Source organism: Cheilinus undulatus, linkage group 14 (assembly GCF_018320785.1).
Source record: "Cheilinus undulatus linkage group 14, ASM1832078v1, whole genome shotgun sequence".
NCBI classification, from domain to species: Eukaryota; Metazoa; Chordata; class Actinopteri; order Labriformes; family Labridae; genus Cheilinus; species Cheilinus undulatus.
In genome coordinates this window covers 39338761-39358961 of record NC_054878.1, presented here as the reverse complement: position 1 = coordinate 39358961, position 20201 = coordinate 39338761, and the positions used below count along the sequence as shown (strand labels likewise).

General features: G+C 39.7%; 1 protein-coding gene across 2 annotated transcripts in view; it reads left to right on the top strand.

The window, feature by feature from the left end:
- Positions 1-20201, top strand: part of LOC121521474 (E3 ubiquitin-protein ligase TRIM9) — a 99286-nt gene that overhangs the window by 26167 nt on the left and 52918 nt on the right. For both annotated transcript variants that reach the window (XM_041805491.1, XM_041805490.1), the window contains exon 2: positions 19862-19957. In XM_041805491.1, coding sequence (XP_041661425.1) covers positions 19862-19957 — 96 coding nt within the window. The remainder of the gene's footprint in view (positions 1-19861; positions 19958-20201) is intronic.

The following is a 20201-nucleotide window of genomic DNA, read 5'->3' as shown; positions in this document are numbered from 1 at the left end:
CTCGGGTCTCTAATGTGAAACCAGCAATTAAAAGAGACAGACAGAGGGACGGATAGGAGACACTGACAGAGAGAAAGTGTAAGTATTTGGCTTCTATTTTCAGTAGCACAAAGAGTCCTGATGTCAGGGCATGGACATCCCACGGAGGTGCAAGTGAGCATCGTTACCACGGCAACAAGCTAGTGCTCATTCATTAGGAAGCCAAATAAATTAAACAGCAGATTAAACGCTTATAGATGAGTCTTATGTTTGAGTGAGCGTGCCAGCTTTTATGCTTCTCAGCATCTTTAACACTGCAGTGTAGGAGTGGAAGAATTGTTAGCACAGGAAAACGCACAGCAGTCTGTAATAGATTTATCTCCCCCAACAAACCTCATTTGCACTTGTTTTATGACAATTATGCTTCAGGCAATCTACCTACCCTCTGCATGTATTAATATGGAAGATGCCCTGATCAATAATTGAATAGCAGGGCTGTTCTTCTTCGCTCTGCAGCACTTTTGTTGCCCCGTCCCTCTGAAGCTCACCCCTGCGAGGGAAAGCCGTAGTGATAAAATGATGCTTCCTTCTTCCCCTTGGAGCTCATTCCAGCATTTCCAGCTATGCTCACTGATCCCTGTTATGGTTTATCTAAAAAGACAGTGGAGGATCTATTTCTCTGGAGATGATAGGGCTGTTTTGTGTGGAAAACTCAGCAAATCCACATGATAGTGAGTAGAAGTGGGAGCACTTAAAGAGGCTTCTTCTGCCTCTGCAGGGACTCACATTGGATTTATTGATACATAAAGCAAGCAAAGATGAGCTCGCAGTGATTTAGTAGGAGTATAAATACTTTTATAGTTCATTAAAGACAAGACTTAGTCAAAAAGTTCATAAATATGAAAAAGCTGCTGACTCATGGAGCAGACTGCACCAGCAGAATGTGAATTAACACTTTTGCAGCGCTGCAGCGGACATGCATGAGCACTGAACCTTATGTTTGAAATATTCATGCTTTACATATGGATGGTTTCAAGCTGCATATGGCATTCATAGCATTAAGGCTTTTTGCTACATATGTAGAATAACTTCTGCTCCACATATTGGTTTCTAGGTTAGAGTAAGCAAAAGTAGAAAATGATGTTAAAGTCACGCTAGGGTCACAGCTGAAAGTTTGATGGTTTAAAAAATATCTACCAATATATGATGATGGTTGGCCTAGCTGTCAGGCTGAGCACCTGTGGTCATAGTCCTTAATTATTGTGATAATCCCTTAATTTTTTGGCAGTTGTCTAAAGCAGGGGCCCTCAACCTTTTCAGCCTGTGACCCCCAAAATAAAGGTGCCAGGGATTGGGGCCCCCCACTGCTCTTGAACGTGGTTGAACAACCATGTACATTCATGGTGTTGGGGGGGGGGGGGGGGGGTCCATTGTAAAGTTAAGCTGTGATATCCATGTCTTATATTTAACCTGAATAATAACCACTTTTGTCAAATATCTTTGTTTTTGTTCATTTGTGCAGTAGTATATTGCCTTCTTAAAAATGTAAATCCCTTTTCTTAAGAACACAGTTAAAATGGGTTAAAAATGGTAAAATAAGAGGTGGAAAAGGCACAGCAATAGGATTTTAAAAGTAGCAAAAGACCTGGCAAGAATTAGATAAAAGTGGCAATAAATGATCAAAAATGGGTTAAAGTGGCAAAAACTGGCATAGAAGTGGTAAAGGGGCATTAAAAAGTGGCAGAAATGGGTTTAAACTGGCAAAAATGGGCTAATTGAGGCAGAAAAAGAAGAAGAAATTGGCAAAAACTGGTGTAAAAAGTGGTCAAAATGGGTCAGTAGCAGCAACAATGGGTCAACAGGGGCAACAACAGAAGTAGCAAAAACAGGCAGTCAAAAGTGGTGGAAAGGGTCTAAAATGGACAAAAATGGGCAAAAGTGTGTTAAAATTGGAAAAAAATGGTGAGAATGAGGTGGATACCATGTCTTCAAATGGATGTTGGCATTCAATAGTGTTGAGCCCAAAATAATTCAGTAGACTTTTTTCCTATGATTAAAAAAAAAAAATGCCATGGTTTGTGTTGTAAAGGTAAGCATCACAGACGCCGGTGCAGATACGATTCCATTATTAGAAAACCAGGATGAGAGTATTTCTCATGTATACAGGGATCTGAACCAGGCTTCTATGTCCATGTAAGCACAGTCATTGTTGTAAAGTCTTTTAATGACTCATCATTTCAAACACAAGACACATGTTGTAGACCATCCATTTTAACATCCTGAGCTTATAAATTCCATCTGCAGCGTGATATGGCCTACTAAACATGAGCACCTCAACACTGACATTTTAAAGTGTCATCAGCATAAGTTCAAAGCAATGCTTCACAGAAATACAGCCTACAGAGCCCATAAACTCTATGTCTTGTGGTTAGCCTGTGTACTGTTTTAAGTACTGTTTACAGAATTTAATCAATCATCACTTGGTTAAGTCAGATGAAATGACAGCAGATTAACAGGATATGTGCATACGTGTTTATTTGTGCAGTTAATCCCAAAAATAGCCCACCCCTAGTCAAAGGATAATCAGAATGCTAATTTACAGAAGCTACTTTAGATAAAGCACTATGCATTGAGAGTGTGACTTTAAAGTGTCTAAGTGACCTATCTTGAAAGTATTTATTGTGGATTTTTCATTCCTGGTTTTCACATTTTCACTCTATGCTGATGACAGATTCACTTTTTCTACTAAATCCCAAATAAACGCTGCATTAACACGTATATGACTCATGTTAATACTAGCTGTCTGTGAGTATTGTTGGCTACTGAAGCAGTTGTGCTGCAGCTCTCTTTGTTGTATTTTAATGTCAGTGTAGCTGAGCAGCGGAGGGTTGTGAAGCCAGGCGGCAGTAGATGAGAGGATGAAGAGGAGGATGGGGAGAGCAGATTGGTTTTGACCTCCAGCAGATGTGAAATACGAATACTGTAATACAGCTGGCTGACCACACTGTGGGGGCAAATATTGTTCCTTTTTCTATTTCTGGACTACAAATACAGTAGGCTATCATCATGCTTTCAATGGCTGTTCTTTCATGATTGTGTGTTTTCACTAGCTTATTCTTTATTTTGACACCAACACAAGCAGTGTTTTCAAACCCTTATCTGTGCTTTTTAGGGTCAATCATGCAAATGCATGAAAGGCATGATAAAAAGTCTTCATTTTTGCATGAATATCTTCTGCAGAGGTTTGCCACCGGGTTCTCTTCCAGCAGAGAAGAGCGAGTGTGAATCATGAAGCACAGAGTGGAGACTGTGGAGGCAGCTGCATCTTACTATATCAGGAACTCACCCTGCAATCTGCCACTGACTCATATCGGCTTCTCGTGTGGTGGAAAGTGTTTTTCCTCACACTGAGCCATGGATCTTGAAGTACCAGGGGAACATTTCAACCAAATGTGCTGTTTAATTTTAAGGACATAATGATTACTTAGATTCTGAAAGAGGAAGTCAGTTTTCATTTGAGAGAAGTGGATTAATCCTGTGCCAGTTTTCCTCATTTTAAAGCTGCCAGTCTGCAGTGATTCAAAGTTTTTCACGTGGGAAAAAGATTTGATCAGTCAAATATTCTTACTCCTACACAATTTGAAAGTTGCACAATGTTATTTCACTAGAAAGGTTTATAAAATGTTCGATAATGTGCTGTTTCGCTATGTGACATGTTCTAAAATAGTGCAATCTTTGATATTCCAGTGATTTATTGTACTGAAAAGGTGCCAAAATTTTCAAAAGACATCTTTTTTCTCTAGACACATGTGGGAAAAATTGCATGCAAACCCCTGCATCTCACCTATATGGCACAAAAACCTTTACCCTTTCCACCTAGTTATCAAAATAGATTACGGTATCATTTGAGTTTTTCTACACCTGCGTCAAAGTTTCAAGTTCTTGCATCAACTTTTTTTCCCCCAAAGAAAAGTGTACTTACCTCTGAGTATTTTTATGTGTAAGGAAAATGATGATCTTCAAAAATATTTGAATTTCAGTCTCAGCCCCTAAGCCGGTTTGAGTAAGAGGGAGCTCTTAAAGTGTTAAAGATAATTGAAAAAGGACATAGAGGAGGATGTAAAGGCTTCTAAATGCAAATGAGAGGAAATAAAAAGGGGGGGTGGGAGGTAATCGAGGGGTTCAGCCCCTCCTCCATGTCCCAGGGGTGTTATTTTGACAAGGTCAACACCGCCATCAACCATCCCCCGGCTGACAGCCAAACACATCAGAGTGGCCCATTGTTCTCCTGATGCTCATATTCACTCCAGTCTCCTCACTGAGATTACTCACTGCAAATGTTTCTATGTGACGTTTCAAACTTTCCAGAAGTCACTGAAGATTAGAAATTTACGTCTTTATGCACGTGCAGTCAAAAGATCCCTGCCTTCATTTATTATAGCCCATGCATATGTTGTTTTAACATTTGTTGGATACAAACACGAGTTCAAGTAACATAAAATATGGAATTTAATTCGCTTGGGTAAGGACAAGATCTCATGCCCCATTTCTTAGGAGACTGAAACATGAGATATTTCATTCGTCTGTCATGGTGGGATAGTTCAGTGGTTTACAGCACTGACTTTGGGACAGGAGATTGGGTATTCAAATCCATAATCAGTATCCAGTGTGGACTCTTGGGAAAGGTCCTTGTCGCCATGAAGACCTGCCTTTGTCTCCTTGGGTAATAGTGTCTGCTTAATTACATTTTAATTGCAAAGATGACAGTATTAAGAGTTTTGTTTTATAGTGAAGTGCTGACCAACACTAACCTTGCAAAGCAGCTGAATACACCCGTTTACCTGTTTCTCACTGGCAAATCCATCTTGCAAAGCTCCCGTCCGAACCATCTGGGCCCAGTTAGAAAGTGACAAGACCAATCAGCAGCGAGGGGCAGTACTTTCGGGCGCGGCAGTGTCGTGACGTAAGCAAGTCGCAGCAAGAGGCCGGTACAGTTATGGTGGAAGACATTAGTGTGGATGCTGCTAAAGTGCCAGTCTTACCTGAGCTTGACGACATTTCTTCGTTTAAAGAAGAACAAAGAACAGCAGTGAGTCGTTTTCTTTTCAAAAAGGACAAAAGTCGTGTACTGACATGTCTATAGTCGCCATGGTTCGCGTTATTCCTTGGTAGCTGCACATGCGCACCTTGGTCGTGGCTACGTCTCGTGTTTTGTTGCTCTGATTGGCCCGTAAAGATGTGACAGACAGGACATTCATCCAATCACACTGCAAGTTTTTTCCAAAGCCTCTGCCCTTTCCCAGACACTCACTATTGAAGGTTTTCCAGATGAATGTGTGAAACAAATCCACCTGGCGTGTCGGGTTAGATCAACATAGCATACCACACATTTCCAGATTCATTCAACAACTATAAGATCTCGTCTTCCAAAAGTCCAAATCTTGCACAGTCTACTGTGATTTTGAAGTAAACATACTGACCGTGCTAACTGTTAGCTACCTGCTACTTACAGTGTGGAAGCAATTTCAGTGAAATTCCTCCCCTGGTCTCTGACTGTGGTATGTTTTACAGGACATGTTGTATGAAAAAAACATGTTATTGCCACGAATCTACAAGTTGTCTCTTCATTTCTAATGCCGTTTTGACTTTTTGCTTCACGTTTCCAATTGTTGCTATGGCTGTGTTTGTTGTGCTTCCTCTTTCAGTCAGTCTTTCAGTTCCATGTGACAGTCCACAGAGTTTGACTCTGCTGTCCTCAGTGCATGACGGCATTCCATTCTGATGATAGATATCCAACATTTAACATTTACCACTTCAAACTGGGGCTTCCCCCATGCTGACTGTCTTAAAAGCAGATCAGGAAGGGTAAAATCCATCTGACATTTAAGGAAATTCTGGCAAGATAATCCTTAAAACCATCTGATAATCAGGCCTTTGCTTACTTTAGTTGGAAGGAGGGAATCAGGCCAAAAATCGCCCTGATTATCTTGCAGTCTGTACCCTGTTTAAGGTAAAAACCTCAATCAATCAAGTCTTCCCTGTGCAGCAGTGATAAACCATCCCTGCACGTCCTTGGAGTCTACCTGGGGAACTTTATCTTCCACCAGTAACCTACATTTAGATGAGTTTGTGTCCCATTCTGATCATAAAGTTTGTGCTAAAAGTGTCCACCCGTCTGGGTAAAAGTGTTCTTCAAAAGTGCCTTTTCAGGTTCTGACAGCTGCAGGAGTCTGCAAAAATACCTGGAGAAGCTTTTGTCTTCATAAATTAAATTATTCACCAGCTCAGTTGAGTAAATAATGCATTCTGTCACAGTGAATTTTAACCTTTAAAGTGGGCACTGCTAATAATAGAGTGCCTCATCCTGTATTTTTCATTACAGAGTCTTCAGAGACATTAAAATGATTCTTAGAGTGTGCTCTCAATAGAGAAGCATCTGCAAACAGTTGTGTGTAACACAACAAATAATGAGGATTAGTCAGGGTGAGCTGGCAGGGCAAGAAGACGAACATTTAACAGCAAACTTTCAACAAACTATCATTACAACAAGTTTGAATGCAGTGGTATTTAGATGCACGTGTAGTGTTTATTTTTGCTACAATTTTCACTTGAGGTAACTAAATAAAAACAAAAAAAAAATATTCTAATGTTTATGTAAGGTCACAGCCAGGAAATGATGCTCGTCTTGCACAAAATTAACAACTTCTTTACCAAAGTTATAATTTCTCTGAGGAGTTTCAGTTGCCAAGAATTTGCTCACATGTGACTTTTGTTCAGTAGAAAACTTGAAGCTTTGTGGACTTAAAAATGCAAGGAGTGCATTTCCTCCACAAAGTACTTTCACCTTTTTCTCCAATTAATTTTTCAGTTTTTCGTGTCTGTACTTGAGGACAGGACAGTGGCTGGATTTGGAAACACGAATCAGAGAGTGAGGGATGTCAAGTGGTACATGGCCAAGGCTGGTAGTCAAAACCACTGCTGCACGATTCCAGGAAAAAAGGAAGTTGAACAGCTGCCATTACTGTGTTGGTGTTTTACTTTAACATTTGTGCTTTAGAATGAAAGCTGACCAAAAAAGTGAACATCTTTCCTCTAAAGACTTCCCATTTTACTTCATTTTTGACAACAGTGCACAGGATAAGTCGTCCTATATGAGCAGACATTTCACACAAATACACAAGTATGTACTGTCCATGGGTTTGTCTGACATTATAAGCTTTTAAAGGAACAGTATGTAGTGTTATTGCACTGAAACTACTCTTATTTTAAATAAACTCTTAAGTTGCATGACCTTAAATATTTCTAAAGCCAGTGGCTGTCATGACTGAGCCATGACTGTGGCTCAGACTATTCCAGGCCAAGTAAGGACCAGATGTGCTGCTCATTTCTGCACAGCTATACCGTTTAAATCTTGTTTAAGTTAAAGGACTCAATAAAAACTACACTCCATACATAAATACATAATTCAGTAGTGTCCGAACTACGGTGCTGCCATGCCAATTCTGTAAAAAAACATTTTGACAAAAAGAATTTAATGTTGTGTTTTTAAATATGTGACTAAATGAAGATGACACTGTAAGTGGTTAGGCTAGGCTAGGGGTATAAGTCTCTCCTGCCCAAGACGGCTCGATTCAAATCTCGATTCACAGTCTACGATTCGATTCATTAAAATACAGAACAATTCTGTCCGATTCGATTTGGTTTGGTCCGATTCGATCTGGTACAATCTGATTATAGGATCAAAATAACATTCTGAAGTTATGTTTAAGAAAGTTTTTATCACACCCAGGTGCTCAGGTGTCTTGTTTTGACATTAAATTGGGAGAAAAATATTAAAATGAGTTTTTACATGTTTGTCCGTCTGTACTTGTAACTTCCTTAGCATTATTAATCCCAATAACAATACAAACTAAATATCAAATTTTCCTAAGAAGCACAAATTAAAACAAATTTAAAGTCACAAGGAGATCTGGATGGACAGAGCTCTGTGTGTCGTGTTTGAGAGCAGCAACGGTCATCACCCCAGTGTAGAGGTCTGCTGCTGAACGCCCCACCATAGAGGTCTGCAGCCAGATGCCTCTCATAAGTTTGGCTATTTTTCTCAGATTTTGAGCATTTAAACTTATCATGACCTCCGCAAAGGAGGTTTTGTGATCGGGTGGGTTTGTTAGTTAGTTTGTTTGTCAGTTTGTTTGTTAGCAACATAACTAAAAAACTTGAGGATGGATTTCAATTAGATTATCAGGAAATGTCAGAAATGGCATAAGGAAGAATTGATTAGATTTTGGGAGTGATCTGGATCACTGTCTGGATCCAGGAATTTTTTAAAGGATTCTGTACTATTGGGAGATAGGGCTAATGGCAGAGGTCTGCGCTGTTACCACTTTACACCAGGAGATGGTGAACACGAGTAACTTCAATCCCAGCAGCATTTTTGGTGTGTTTCTATTCAAAGTTTTGGAGTTTATAGAGTTTGAAAGACGCACGCCCGGTCGAGGAGACGAGCCAGAGTGTAACAGAGAGAAAGACAGCGAATTGTAGCGAGAATACTCACAATGCTGGGAGAGTAGAGGAATATTCACCCTCTGCCATGACTTCCAGTCATCAGTGAGACCATGGGTGAGACTGTCAGTGCATCTGTTGGCAGGCAATGCTTCCATCATGGCAGTCCACCCATAGCAAAGCCAGTGCTTTGCCTCACCATGTTTCCACCTCACTGGGGAGGGAGTAATCGGCGAATGCTGTGGTGGGGGGCACATGGGGACGGATCCAGGAATTTTTTAAAGGATTCTTCACTGTTGGGAGATAGGGCTGATGGCAGAGGTCTGCGCTCTCCGAGTGCTTTTCTAGTTTTGACTTCTTTTGATCTCAAAATAATTTATAATCAGTGCTGATTTTTCTCCCAATAATTTATTAGTGTTGAAAATAAGGTTGACAGGTTTTGGTTGAAAGTTGACCCTGTCAGGCTCTCAGATTAGACCTAAATTCAGAATCTGGCCCCTGCTGTGATTGAGTCTGACACCCCTGCTCTCGATCAAACGACATGGCCTCATCTTAGACCTCTTCTTTCAGCTGAAAGAGACTTGTCTACACAATCATTTACACTTATCCCTTAAAAAAATCCCTCAAAAATCAAAAATTAAATCAGTTTACAGATATTGCAAGTGTTGACAACAAACGTAAACACAAAAAATACTATTCTTTAAGCTAGGGCTGTTATTGTCAGTGTATTGTGCGTGACAGCAAACAGAACGCCGCATCCCTCTCATAGATGTGTTCGCTGTGTGCGATCGCCCTGCTGAATATTTGATTAATGAACTTCTTCAAACCTGTGACACGCCATCCTTTTTCTCTGAGCTGTAGGGTAATGTGATCATACTTTAAGACATTTATCATCATTACTGTCCTTCACATTAAACATTAAATCTACTTTCAGCAGCCATAACATGCTGGTCTTCTTCTTCTTGAGAGTTTTACGGCGGTTGCCGTATGCACAGATTCTACCAAAAGTCCCTTAGAGTTGAGTCTAATGTCTCTCCAGTGAGGCCAATAACAGCCTTCTGGCAGCATCCAGGGCCATTTTAACCTCCTTTGAATATCCATGCAGATACTCCAGTCCTTCCTTCATCCCCGTCCCTTTCCACTGGTACCACTTGCTTCATTTCCTCTGCTCTCTTACATGGCGGTGGTCACTATCACTAAAGCAAAACTAACATAAAATATTTTCACACATGGATCTGTTGATCTACACCCACGTATCCGGGGTGAGGAAGCTCAAACTCTCCTCTTACTCTTCTTTAAAGAACATTTTTAGCAACATGAGCATCTCAGCTCTGCTGCTCTGCTTCCTCTCCAGCATCTCAAACGTATCCGCCGCGCCTCCATGAATGTCAGCAGCCTCTCTGAATGTCACAGTCTGAATAAATGACCCCTCGTATTTCCCATAATAAGATAATGAGATAATAGCACTTGTCTGTGAGAGCACCTCTGAAGGGTGCTGACAGTGGGGAAAAAGAAAAATGACACTCTAGTTTGGAGGAGCAATAAAGGCTGTAAAAGGTCAAGAGGAGGAGAACAAAGGACACAAAGAAATGATGGAATTAGATTTCTGAATGTCCATTTCTGCTCTGCAGGTGCCTCCATCCAACACTCTTCTTCTTATTATTATCTCATGTTGTGTTCTTTCCATCGCTTGTTATTTTTCACTTTCTCTTTCCTCTACACGAATTCTCATTTTTCTGTTTTTCCCTTTTCTTCCAAGTGCCTTCATCCGCTTGCTTGTTCACTCCCTTCAGGGCACACTTGTCACATTTCCACTCTGTTATACACAGTTTTGGGGCCTGTTGTAGGTTGACACATCGTGACTGTGGCCAAATTTAGACTTTTATATTGTACTGGCAGAGTTTTCAGGCTTGGTATGAGGAAGAACCTCATGAACTGGTTTTAAAATGCCTAAAAATACAGGATTCTTGGATAAGAGTTCTGCTCTTTGGTCCTGTTTTTGGGGCTTTTATAAGAAGCTTTCTAAGAGTATTTTGTAACTAGCTGAATGAGGACAACAATGAGCACATTCTGATGACATTTGTTGAATATGTAAACATTTAGATTTAGGATTTGGCATAACCAATCATTAATATCGTTAAATCTACCCCAAATTTCCCTGTGCTGTTTGGCATTACCACCATGTGATTTATTTCTTATACCATTCTTATTATATAGGAAGCAGGCCAGACCAAGCAAACAGAGGTCATGCTTCTACATACATGCATTTAATTGTTCAAGAAAATGTTTACTTTACTCTCTCTCTCTCACTCTCTCTTTTATGTATTTGGCCTCCAGTGAAATTAGTTTGGGAGCCTCTGATTTAGCAGATGTGACTATGCACTGCTGTGCCTGCGGTGTGTGCTGTGAGTCAGACTGAGGGCCAAAGAAGGCAAAGCACTGAGGGACTACAGTGCCTATAAAAAGTATCCATCCCCTTTGGATGTTTTACCCTTTTTTTGATTTTATAAACCAATCACGGTCAATAAAATATTGTTTTTTTTTTGACAAAAAACTCTAATGTCAAAGTGAAAACAGATTTCTACAATGCTAATATAATAACAATAAGCAGTGTAAGCAGTGTTCTTCTGCTTATTTGAGGCTGGGTCATGGTGGCAGCAGGCCACCAAACAACATTTTCCAGCTTTTTCTGGGGGGACTTCAAGGCGTTCCCAGGCCAGATTAGATATATAATCCCTCCTGTGAGTCCTGGGTCGACCCTGGGTTTCCTTCCAACTAGAGGGAGACCGACATCCTGATTAGATGCCCCAACTTTTATCTCATCTATCAACCACCTCAACGGGCTCCTTTCGAGGCCAAGGAGCAGCGGCTCTCTACGGATGTCCAAGCTCCTCGCCCTATCTCTTAGACCAGTGGTTCTCAACTGGTGGGTCGAGACCCAAAAGTGGTTCATGGAGCAGTTTTCAGTGGGTCGTCACTAGTTGTCTGAAAAAAAAAATTGGGGCCAAATTCCTGATGTCCTTATTGGACATGCATAAATACCTTTCATTTTACCATGTTTTACTGTGAAATATGTTCGATCAATATTTAAATTAATTTATGGAATTTTCTTGCAATAAATGGCGACTTTTCCCATGATAATGAAGTAATTTCTCAAATCCTCTGGAAATTTAGCCAAAAATTGACATATAATGATGAGGAAAGAGGGTATAAAACGTGTCATTTTTGTCCCTTTTCTTTTTTATATCAGGTGTTTTGGTCCAATCATGTTCCAAACTGCAACATATTTAATTAACTAAACATGTGTTGTTGAATTTTTTTTTTTTTGATTTGGTTGCAGTTTGTTATAAGTCAGACTGGTGGGTCCTGAGGCCAAACCAGTTGAGAACCACTGTCTTAGACTCCCTTCTGAGGAAGCTCATCTCAACTACTTGCACATTCTTTCAGTTATTACCCAGAGTTCATGACCATTGGTGAGGTTTGGAACAAAGATCGACCGGTAAATTGAAGGTTTTGCCTTCCGGCTCAGCCGATGCTGCACCAATATGCCTGTCGATCTCGCGGGCCACTCTACCCCCACTTGTGATCAAGACCCTGAGATACTTGAAGTCCTTCACCTGGGCCAAAGTGACCGCACAAATATTCACCCTTTGAAAGTGACTGACCTAACTCAGCAGAGGTCAAATCAACTGGTGCTAGTAGTCTAGCAATTAGTAAAATTGGGATCACCTGAGTGCAGTGAATGTGTCTCAAGTGATTGCAGTATAAACACACCTGGAAGGGCTAGTTACTGGTTAATCAGTATTCCTGGCTACCATTACACCATGGAGACAAAAGAACACCCCAACCAACTCAGAGAAGAGGATATTAAGAAGTAGACATCAAAGGGATGGATGCAAAAAAAATCCCTAGGCCAGTAAAATCTACCATCAAGAAATTGGAGGAATATGGCACATGTGTAAATCAGTCTAGATCAGGCTGTCCTCACAAACTGAGTGACTGTACAAAAAAAAAAAGACGAGTTAGAGAGGCCACCAAGACACCTATGACTACTCTGAAGGAGGTACAAGCTTCAGCAGCTGAGATGGGAGAGACTCTGCAGACACCAACTGTTGGCCGGGTTCTTCACCAGTCAAAGCTTTATGGAAGAGTGGCAAAGAGGAGGACACTGTTGAAGAAAGCGCAGATTAAATCTGGGCTAAAGTTCACCTAAAGGCATGTGGGAGACTCCATGGTCAAGTGGAAGAAAGTTCTTTGGTCTGATGAAACCAAAAGCACGGTAGTGGCAGCATCATGCTGTGCTGACGCTTCTAGGCAGCCAGCCCTGAAAGGCTTGTAAAGGGTAAAATGAAAGCGGCATAATGTAATGATTCATTGTCCATTAAGACAATGAACTGAAGCATACAGGCATACAAGCATATTAGTATATTTAACATCAGTCTGCAGATCACATGCAACCTGAACCTTTAGGGGGGATCTGAAGGAACCAAGAATCAGCTGTGAGCTGTTTCAGCTCTAGGTAATGACTACACTGGCTGATGAATGCAGAAAGTTTACATCAAGAAAAAAGTGAAGCAACTTCAAAAACGGTGCAAAAAGAAACATGCACAGGTAAAAAATTACAGCTACCTACCTCGAATGAAAAATATGTGGTGCAAACACCTAAAGAGCTGCATTAACAGCAAAAATGCTTGACAGGAATACACAATGCAAAGCCAGGAAGCATATATATTCAGAGAACATCTGCATGAAGACAAAGGCTACAAATACTGCCTGCAACAGAAGTGCCCCTTGCCTCTGGCTACAAATAAAGAAATCTCTCCAGCCTCCTGGCACATTAAAAAGAAGTAATATGTAAGACAAAATCAATGAATGAATAAAAGATGTCTGCTACCGTAAACAAACAAGCATTGGGAGCAGCCAGGTGGGTGTTAGTAGCTCAGATCTTTGACCTGGTGAACATGAAGCAGACAGAACAAATGAGAGAGGAGGGGCGGTGCCAGGACAGCCCTCGTATGGCACATCCGTCATCCCCTTGTTAGCATCTTGGCATGCAAACACAGACGCACACACATGCTCTAAACAGGCCAGACAGCTTGCTGGGCCAGATGGCCTCTTGGTGAGGAGCAGCGTGGAGCTCCACAGAAGGGTTGGCTTGATTTGTGAACCATGACCTCCACACGTCCCTCCCACCCGACTCTGGACAGCACGTGCATTGAAGAGGAATGGACGAGGATAAGATCAGCGTGCAGTGTGGGGGTGGAGTGGTTATTGTGGAGATACGGAGAGGGGATTATGCATACAGAGCGCTGACTGTGTGGTGGGAGATTTCCTTTTTATATAGAACCACAGGAGATAGCCACAGGGAGGAAATGTATTATAATCACAGCACAAAGTCAGCTACATTCTCTGCATTGTTAAAGACACATTAAGGCTTTGTTGCTTCATTATTCACTTAATCCTGTTTACTAGACTGTCAATCCTATTGTTGTATTGACAGGGGAGATGATAATAGTATTTATTCTTGTAGTCTCACAATAAAAACATCAAAATCAGACAATCAATAGATATATTGTAGTGTTTTCTATTGATTTAAGCTCTGCTTTCAGTGTTTCAGCCTCATTGCTGATCAGGAAACGGGCTCAAATGACCTTAAAGCCGTTTAGTATCAAAAGGTTTGATTCCTTTTCAGTGTTAGGATTACTTAAAGACACATGACTGTTAAGGCCCTTGTCCATAGCTGCCTCTTTAGCACTGGCAGCTAGAGCTGAATGATTCATCTCAATATTATTGTAATTGTAATAAAACAGCCTCTGAAATTTCTGAAACACATGAAGTGCAATGTCTCTTTAAGGTGAAATATGTGTCAAGGATCCAGTTCAATTATGTTGACTTAAATATTTATCAGTGAGATGCTGTCGTGCCCATTTTGTGCACAGATGTAAGCATAGGTTGTCTTTATTTGTGCTGACATTGTAAAAGAATATATGCATCAAGACTATAGTCTTTCAATAATCACTTCATATTATCTTCAATTAAAAAGAGAATAAAGATATAAAAAAATGTCCCTCTTTTATACCATGGTTTCCAACCTGGGTATAAAACACTTCAATATTTTTCTTCCAAAATTGTTAAGCACCTCTGGAAACCAGTGAGGTCCAGTATTCTCAGCAGTCAGAGTCCAGAGGGTCAGCTGTTTTTTTGTACTCTCCTATGAAATCACAAAGATGCAGGACTGATATCAGCTTACAGTGATGTACAGGTGCATCTCATAAATTAGAATATCATGAAAAAGTTCTCATTGAAAGCAGCTTTTTAAAAATATTGGAAATGTTTAACACTCTGGTGTTGCTGATATATATTATTGCTCATTAGATGAATGGAGTTTACTTTCATTTTTACGTCATGAAAAACAATAAGTGATCCAATATCGTGTTTCTAGGACTTCTATTTTGTCACTTTGTTATTAAAACAGGTTTGATTTTTTTCTTGTATCATATTAAAATTTTAAACTCTTGTTCTATGACAGCTACAGAGCTTTTTCTTTTACATTTCATATATGTAACCTGAAGCAGATAAGAGCTGGTTGGTACAGGTGTCTGTGAGAAATCTAATGATCCCTATGTGATTGTGACCTCTGCTCATTGTAGCAAACAGCTGATATTTATTACTTCTGCTAACAAAAGAGGAGATCAGCCAGCTTCATAACCCCTCCTGGCTCTGAATATCTGTGTGTGTCTATGTGTGTGTGTGTGTGTGTGGGGGGGTGTGTGTGTGTGTGTGTTCAGAGGGAGAGGGGCAGGTGGGGAATGTGGGTGTGGCAACAGCGGAGGAGATTCATCACAGTCCAGCTTGTGTGGAAGCGTGTTTCCTTTGTCTTGTCTTTAACCAGTGACGAATGCATGCACACACTGACTGGAGGATCTGTATCTGGTTGGAATAGCCGTCTGATGGAGAAGGAGATGAATGGGAGTGTTTGCTGGTGTCTATCATCTGTTGTCTCTGTGCCGTTCTGACTGAACACCATCTGGATCGCTGATAATTCTTCATCCTGTTGTCAGTTTTCAATCTATTTGGGTTTGTTGGAAAAAATATGGCATGAAAAGAATACATGTTGTGTTATTAGGCTGTTTTACGTTTTTAGGATAAGACAGGACTCTTAAGCCTGGTTTATACTTCTGTGTTTGAGCTCAGCCATAGGGGCCCAAACTGTTTCTGCATTGGTGCATCCATGTCACCCTGCAATACCCTGACCAAGCGGTGCTCGGCAGTGTGATTTTTATGCCAGTTCCTGGTCCCACCACCATCATATTACCTGCTTATTTGCAAAAAACGGTGCAGATACATTGGAGTTAGAGGTTTCACTTCTTTGGCCACTTAGGGGGTCTTAGGGATGAGGAAAGTCAGGAGCCCTTTTTTAAATGAGAATTTTATGTTGTTGCACTGTTATATTTATCACAAAAATAAGATAAAATGTTAGTAACTTTTTTTTTAAGAAGATGGGACTATGACAGGCTAAAAAATCTGATCTTTGATAAACTCTAATGAAAGGTTGTCTAGTTTTCAAGGCCACCCAGAAGGGGGGAAAAAGTGGGACCTTTCTGGGGCCCAGCCAAACTGGAGTCAAGGAGCTCAGGAAAATCATGGTCCATTGTAAAGTTAAACTGTGCTAACTGTATTTTATTCTTAACCTGAATAATAACCATTCATATCAAAGCAACAGAAAATGAATTTTATTTATTTATGCTGCGGAACAATATAACCTTTTTCAGCATATAAACCTCTTTTCTTAAAACAGAATTACCTTTAATTTGATGATGTTAACAATGTGGATGAGCACAATAAAATAAACGATGAGACAGAAATGTCAGACTTCATAGCTAGGCCATAATGTGCACAAATAGAATAGTCAATAATGGGTGAAAAGCATCCAAGTATCTAAATTTTCCTGCCCATTATTGTCACTATTATTTGGCACTTTTTATCAATTCTGCAAGATTTTCACCCATTTTGCCTCAGTTTAACCCATTGTTGCAACATTTAACACATTTAAGTGACTTTTAACAGTTTTTTTGTTGTTTTGAATTCCCATTCAAACCCTTTTCCACTCATTTTTACCACTTTGGCCTCTGATAACCAACATTTTGCCCCTGTTTAATCCCATTTCATTGCATCCATCACGCTTTACAGACAAATTCAAGCCATTTCTGCAACTTTTAACCCATTTCTGCCACTTTCCACTCAATGTTGCTGCTGTTGTCCCATAATTCCCACTATCTATCCCATTTCAGTGTTATTCACATCAGTTTTTGCCAATTGTAACCAAATGTCACAATTTTATTATGCTAGCTTTTTCCCACTTTAAACTCATTTTAGCACAATGTAACCCCTCTTCACCATCGTTGCTGCTGTTCCTACCACTTTTAACTAACTTTTGCCAGTTTCTGCCTAATTTTTTGGTTCTGTTATCACATTTTTGCCACTTTAAACAAAACATTTTTGCCACTTTTTACCCATTTCTGCCACTTTCCTCCTAATGTTGCCACTGCTGACCCATATTTTCCACTATTCATCCCCTTTCTTCACCTTTTACACCAATTTTGGCCAATATAAACCAAATTTCTCTATTTGATATGCTTATTATTTGCCACTTTTAACCCATTTTAGCACAGTGTAACCCCTCTTCACCATCTTTGCTGCTGGTTTTTGCCAATTTTAACTAGTTTTACCACTTTCTTTGGCATTTAACCAATTTCTGCTACTAATGTTATGGCTCTTGTCCCATATTTTCAACTATTTACCCGTTTTCTTTGCTTTTTACACCAATTTTTGCCACTTTTAACAGAATTTCAATGATTTGTATGCTCAATTTTGCCACTGTTTACCTATTTTTTCCACTTTATGCCTATTTTTTGCCTGTAATCCCATTTTGCCACGTTCAAATACACATTTTGCCACTATTAATCAATTTCTGCTGATTGTAAAATCCCGTTTCACCACCTTTCCACCTGCTTTAGCCACATTCTGTTTAAATATAAAGGGCTTACATTTTCAAGAAGGCTATACTGCGGCATACATGAATAAAACATATTTGTTGCTTTTAAAAGAGTGGCTGTTATTAAAATAAAACAATAAAATATCGTTATTATAATTTAAGTTTGAAATACACCATGATGTCCTAACCTCCATGGGCCCCTAATGTCTCTGGGTCCCAGAAACTCTCCCCTCTACCCCCCCCTTATGGACGGCCTTGCACACAGCTGCAGCACCAAGATAACTTTTATACTGTGTTTTATCTTTCAACATGCAATTTATCCAACGAGTACAAATAAAAGTAAACCTCTAACCTTCGTTTCTAGGCTGCTACTGTCTGGTTTAGTGCTATTACAGGGGTCGTAGGTGTTAATGAGACTCCCACTCACTCTCATTTTATGTCTGGAAATCAAGCGGTGATGAGATGAGATTATCCAGCCGACCAAATTAAACAGTGGTAATTCTAACTCACATTGTGCCATGAGTTATTAACACTCTAGCATGTATCATGTCAGCTGCAGACAGAATATGGAGCTGCTGATAGTCATATATAGGATATTTTATATTATTAACATGCAAAACGTCTACAGTGGCCCATTTCTCAGATATGAGGCAGAAAATTGGGGTGAAGTGGTTCATTTAGAGGAGGATAAAAAAAAAAAGAACAAAGAGTGTCAAAAGTATTAAAATTTACTCAAACTTAGACTTTAAATTATGTGTTCTTATTAAAGATATGTACAGACATTTTTAATTCTTTTTGCTATTACTTCTAAACATTTGTACTGCATTGATGGTGTAGTCTGAGTGTGTTTTTCCACATATTTCTTTTATTTTATGCTTTTATATGATAATGACCGCCATTGCTGCATTAAAACTACACACCTTTGTTCATTAATATTGTATTTTATTCTAGCATATTTATCTGTCTAACTGATTCATTGGTGTGGGTAAAGAGTAACAAGTGGACGTGTTTTCACACTCTGCATGGATTTTCCAGACTCTAATCTCGATCATAATCTAATCTAGATTAAGTTAATCCCCATTACTAAGACAATGTAAAGTCTCACCCTATGGGAGGAGGTCCTGTGCTCAGGACGAGGATCAAATTTAATCTGAGCATAGAGGGAGAATGATCTTCTCTGTCGGGTTAAATGGTTACATAACCAACGTCTTAGACAAAGCCTGGGTTGGTTGCTGGTCGCACTGGTTGCACTGGTGGTTCACAGTTTGCCCCAGAGGCAGAGCAGCCTCCATTCAGCTTCATCCATGCTGGGCTGGAGTTATATTTTATGGATTATGTTTAGTGGAGATGTCTGCAACAACCAAAGGCTTGTTTGATTTTTTTTTCAAAGGGCTGTCAGCATCACTCTGTTCATATGAATAAGGTTCACTATTAATGCATTACATTTTGTAAACTAGCAGCTCCCTGCTCTCTCACTTCAGTGTGTTTACATGCAGATAGAAAACATTTAATGTTAATCTGACTGAAATTAGACTAAGGCTGAGCATTCAATTGAAATTAACATTATATTGCAATATGGCCTACTGCAATTTTCAAATTGCAGAATCTTTAACCTAAAATTTGTCAAAATACCAGTTAAATACATTTTTTAATGCAGAGATTTGAGTGTAATATTTTTAACTGTTTGAAAATAGTCCTATTTTCCTCATTTTTGTATGTATTGTTCTTAATCAAAATGAGAATGGCATAAAATGACAATTCCCTTCAATGAAGCAGTTTATATAGAATTTGCAATATGAATCAAAATTAAATAGTTCTTTAAAATCTTTCAGGCCCACGTCAGACTGATACTTCAATAATATATATATATAGGTCTATATATTCTAGAAGACCCATCTAACTTCCCTAGTTCCTCTTTACTCTTGCACCCAACCCCCAGGCCACTTCTTACTAAATATTTCATAAATACCTCTGTTTTTATAGTTATGGGTTCTTAGAAGGAAGATACATATTGGAGGATTCCAGGTCTTATTAAATTGTAATAATTTCTCCTTTAGAGGGAATCTAATCCTCTCCAAGTAGAGAGTGTCAGTTAAATCATCCAGCCACATTTTTAAGGTTGGGGCCACTGCTCTCTTCTACAGCATTAATATTAGTTTTTGTGCTTTAGGGCAATAGGAGAGAAAGCACAGCCATGCACTGAGAGGATTAAGGAAATGTTTGAACTTTAAGAGTTGTGTCTTGTAAAATGATCACCTGCAGACTTGAACACCATGAGGCTTAAAACTGAATGATGGAAGTCGTTAATGTGAGTTAAATGGACGATGAAGTCCTGCAAGCACATTTCAATAACTGAATGTATATCTTTCTGTCCCGTCTCTGCAGTGCCAGCTGTCCCAGGCCCTGAACGGGATCTCTGACAAAGCTAAAGATGCAAAGGAGTTCCTGGTTCAGCTGAAGAACATGCTGCAGCAGATACAGGTAACAAGACTGAATTACACTGATCTATAATACCAGATGGAAAGATTTCAGGACGGTTTAATACATGACAGAACAACCACACATGGTTTCAGGGATTAAGCCACTACTGCGTTTAATCCAATAAAAACACACTTGGGAGAACTTTTGACATTTTCAATTTTTAGTTAAGCATACTTAATGTAAGGCTTTTCGGTGAAGTTAGTGGACGCCATAATCTGACAGTGTGATGCAGAAATAAGAATTC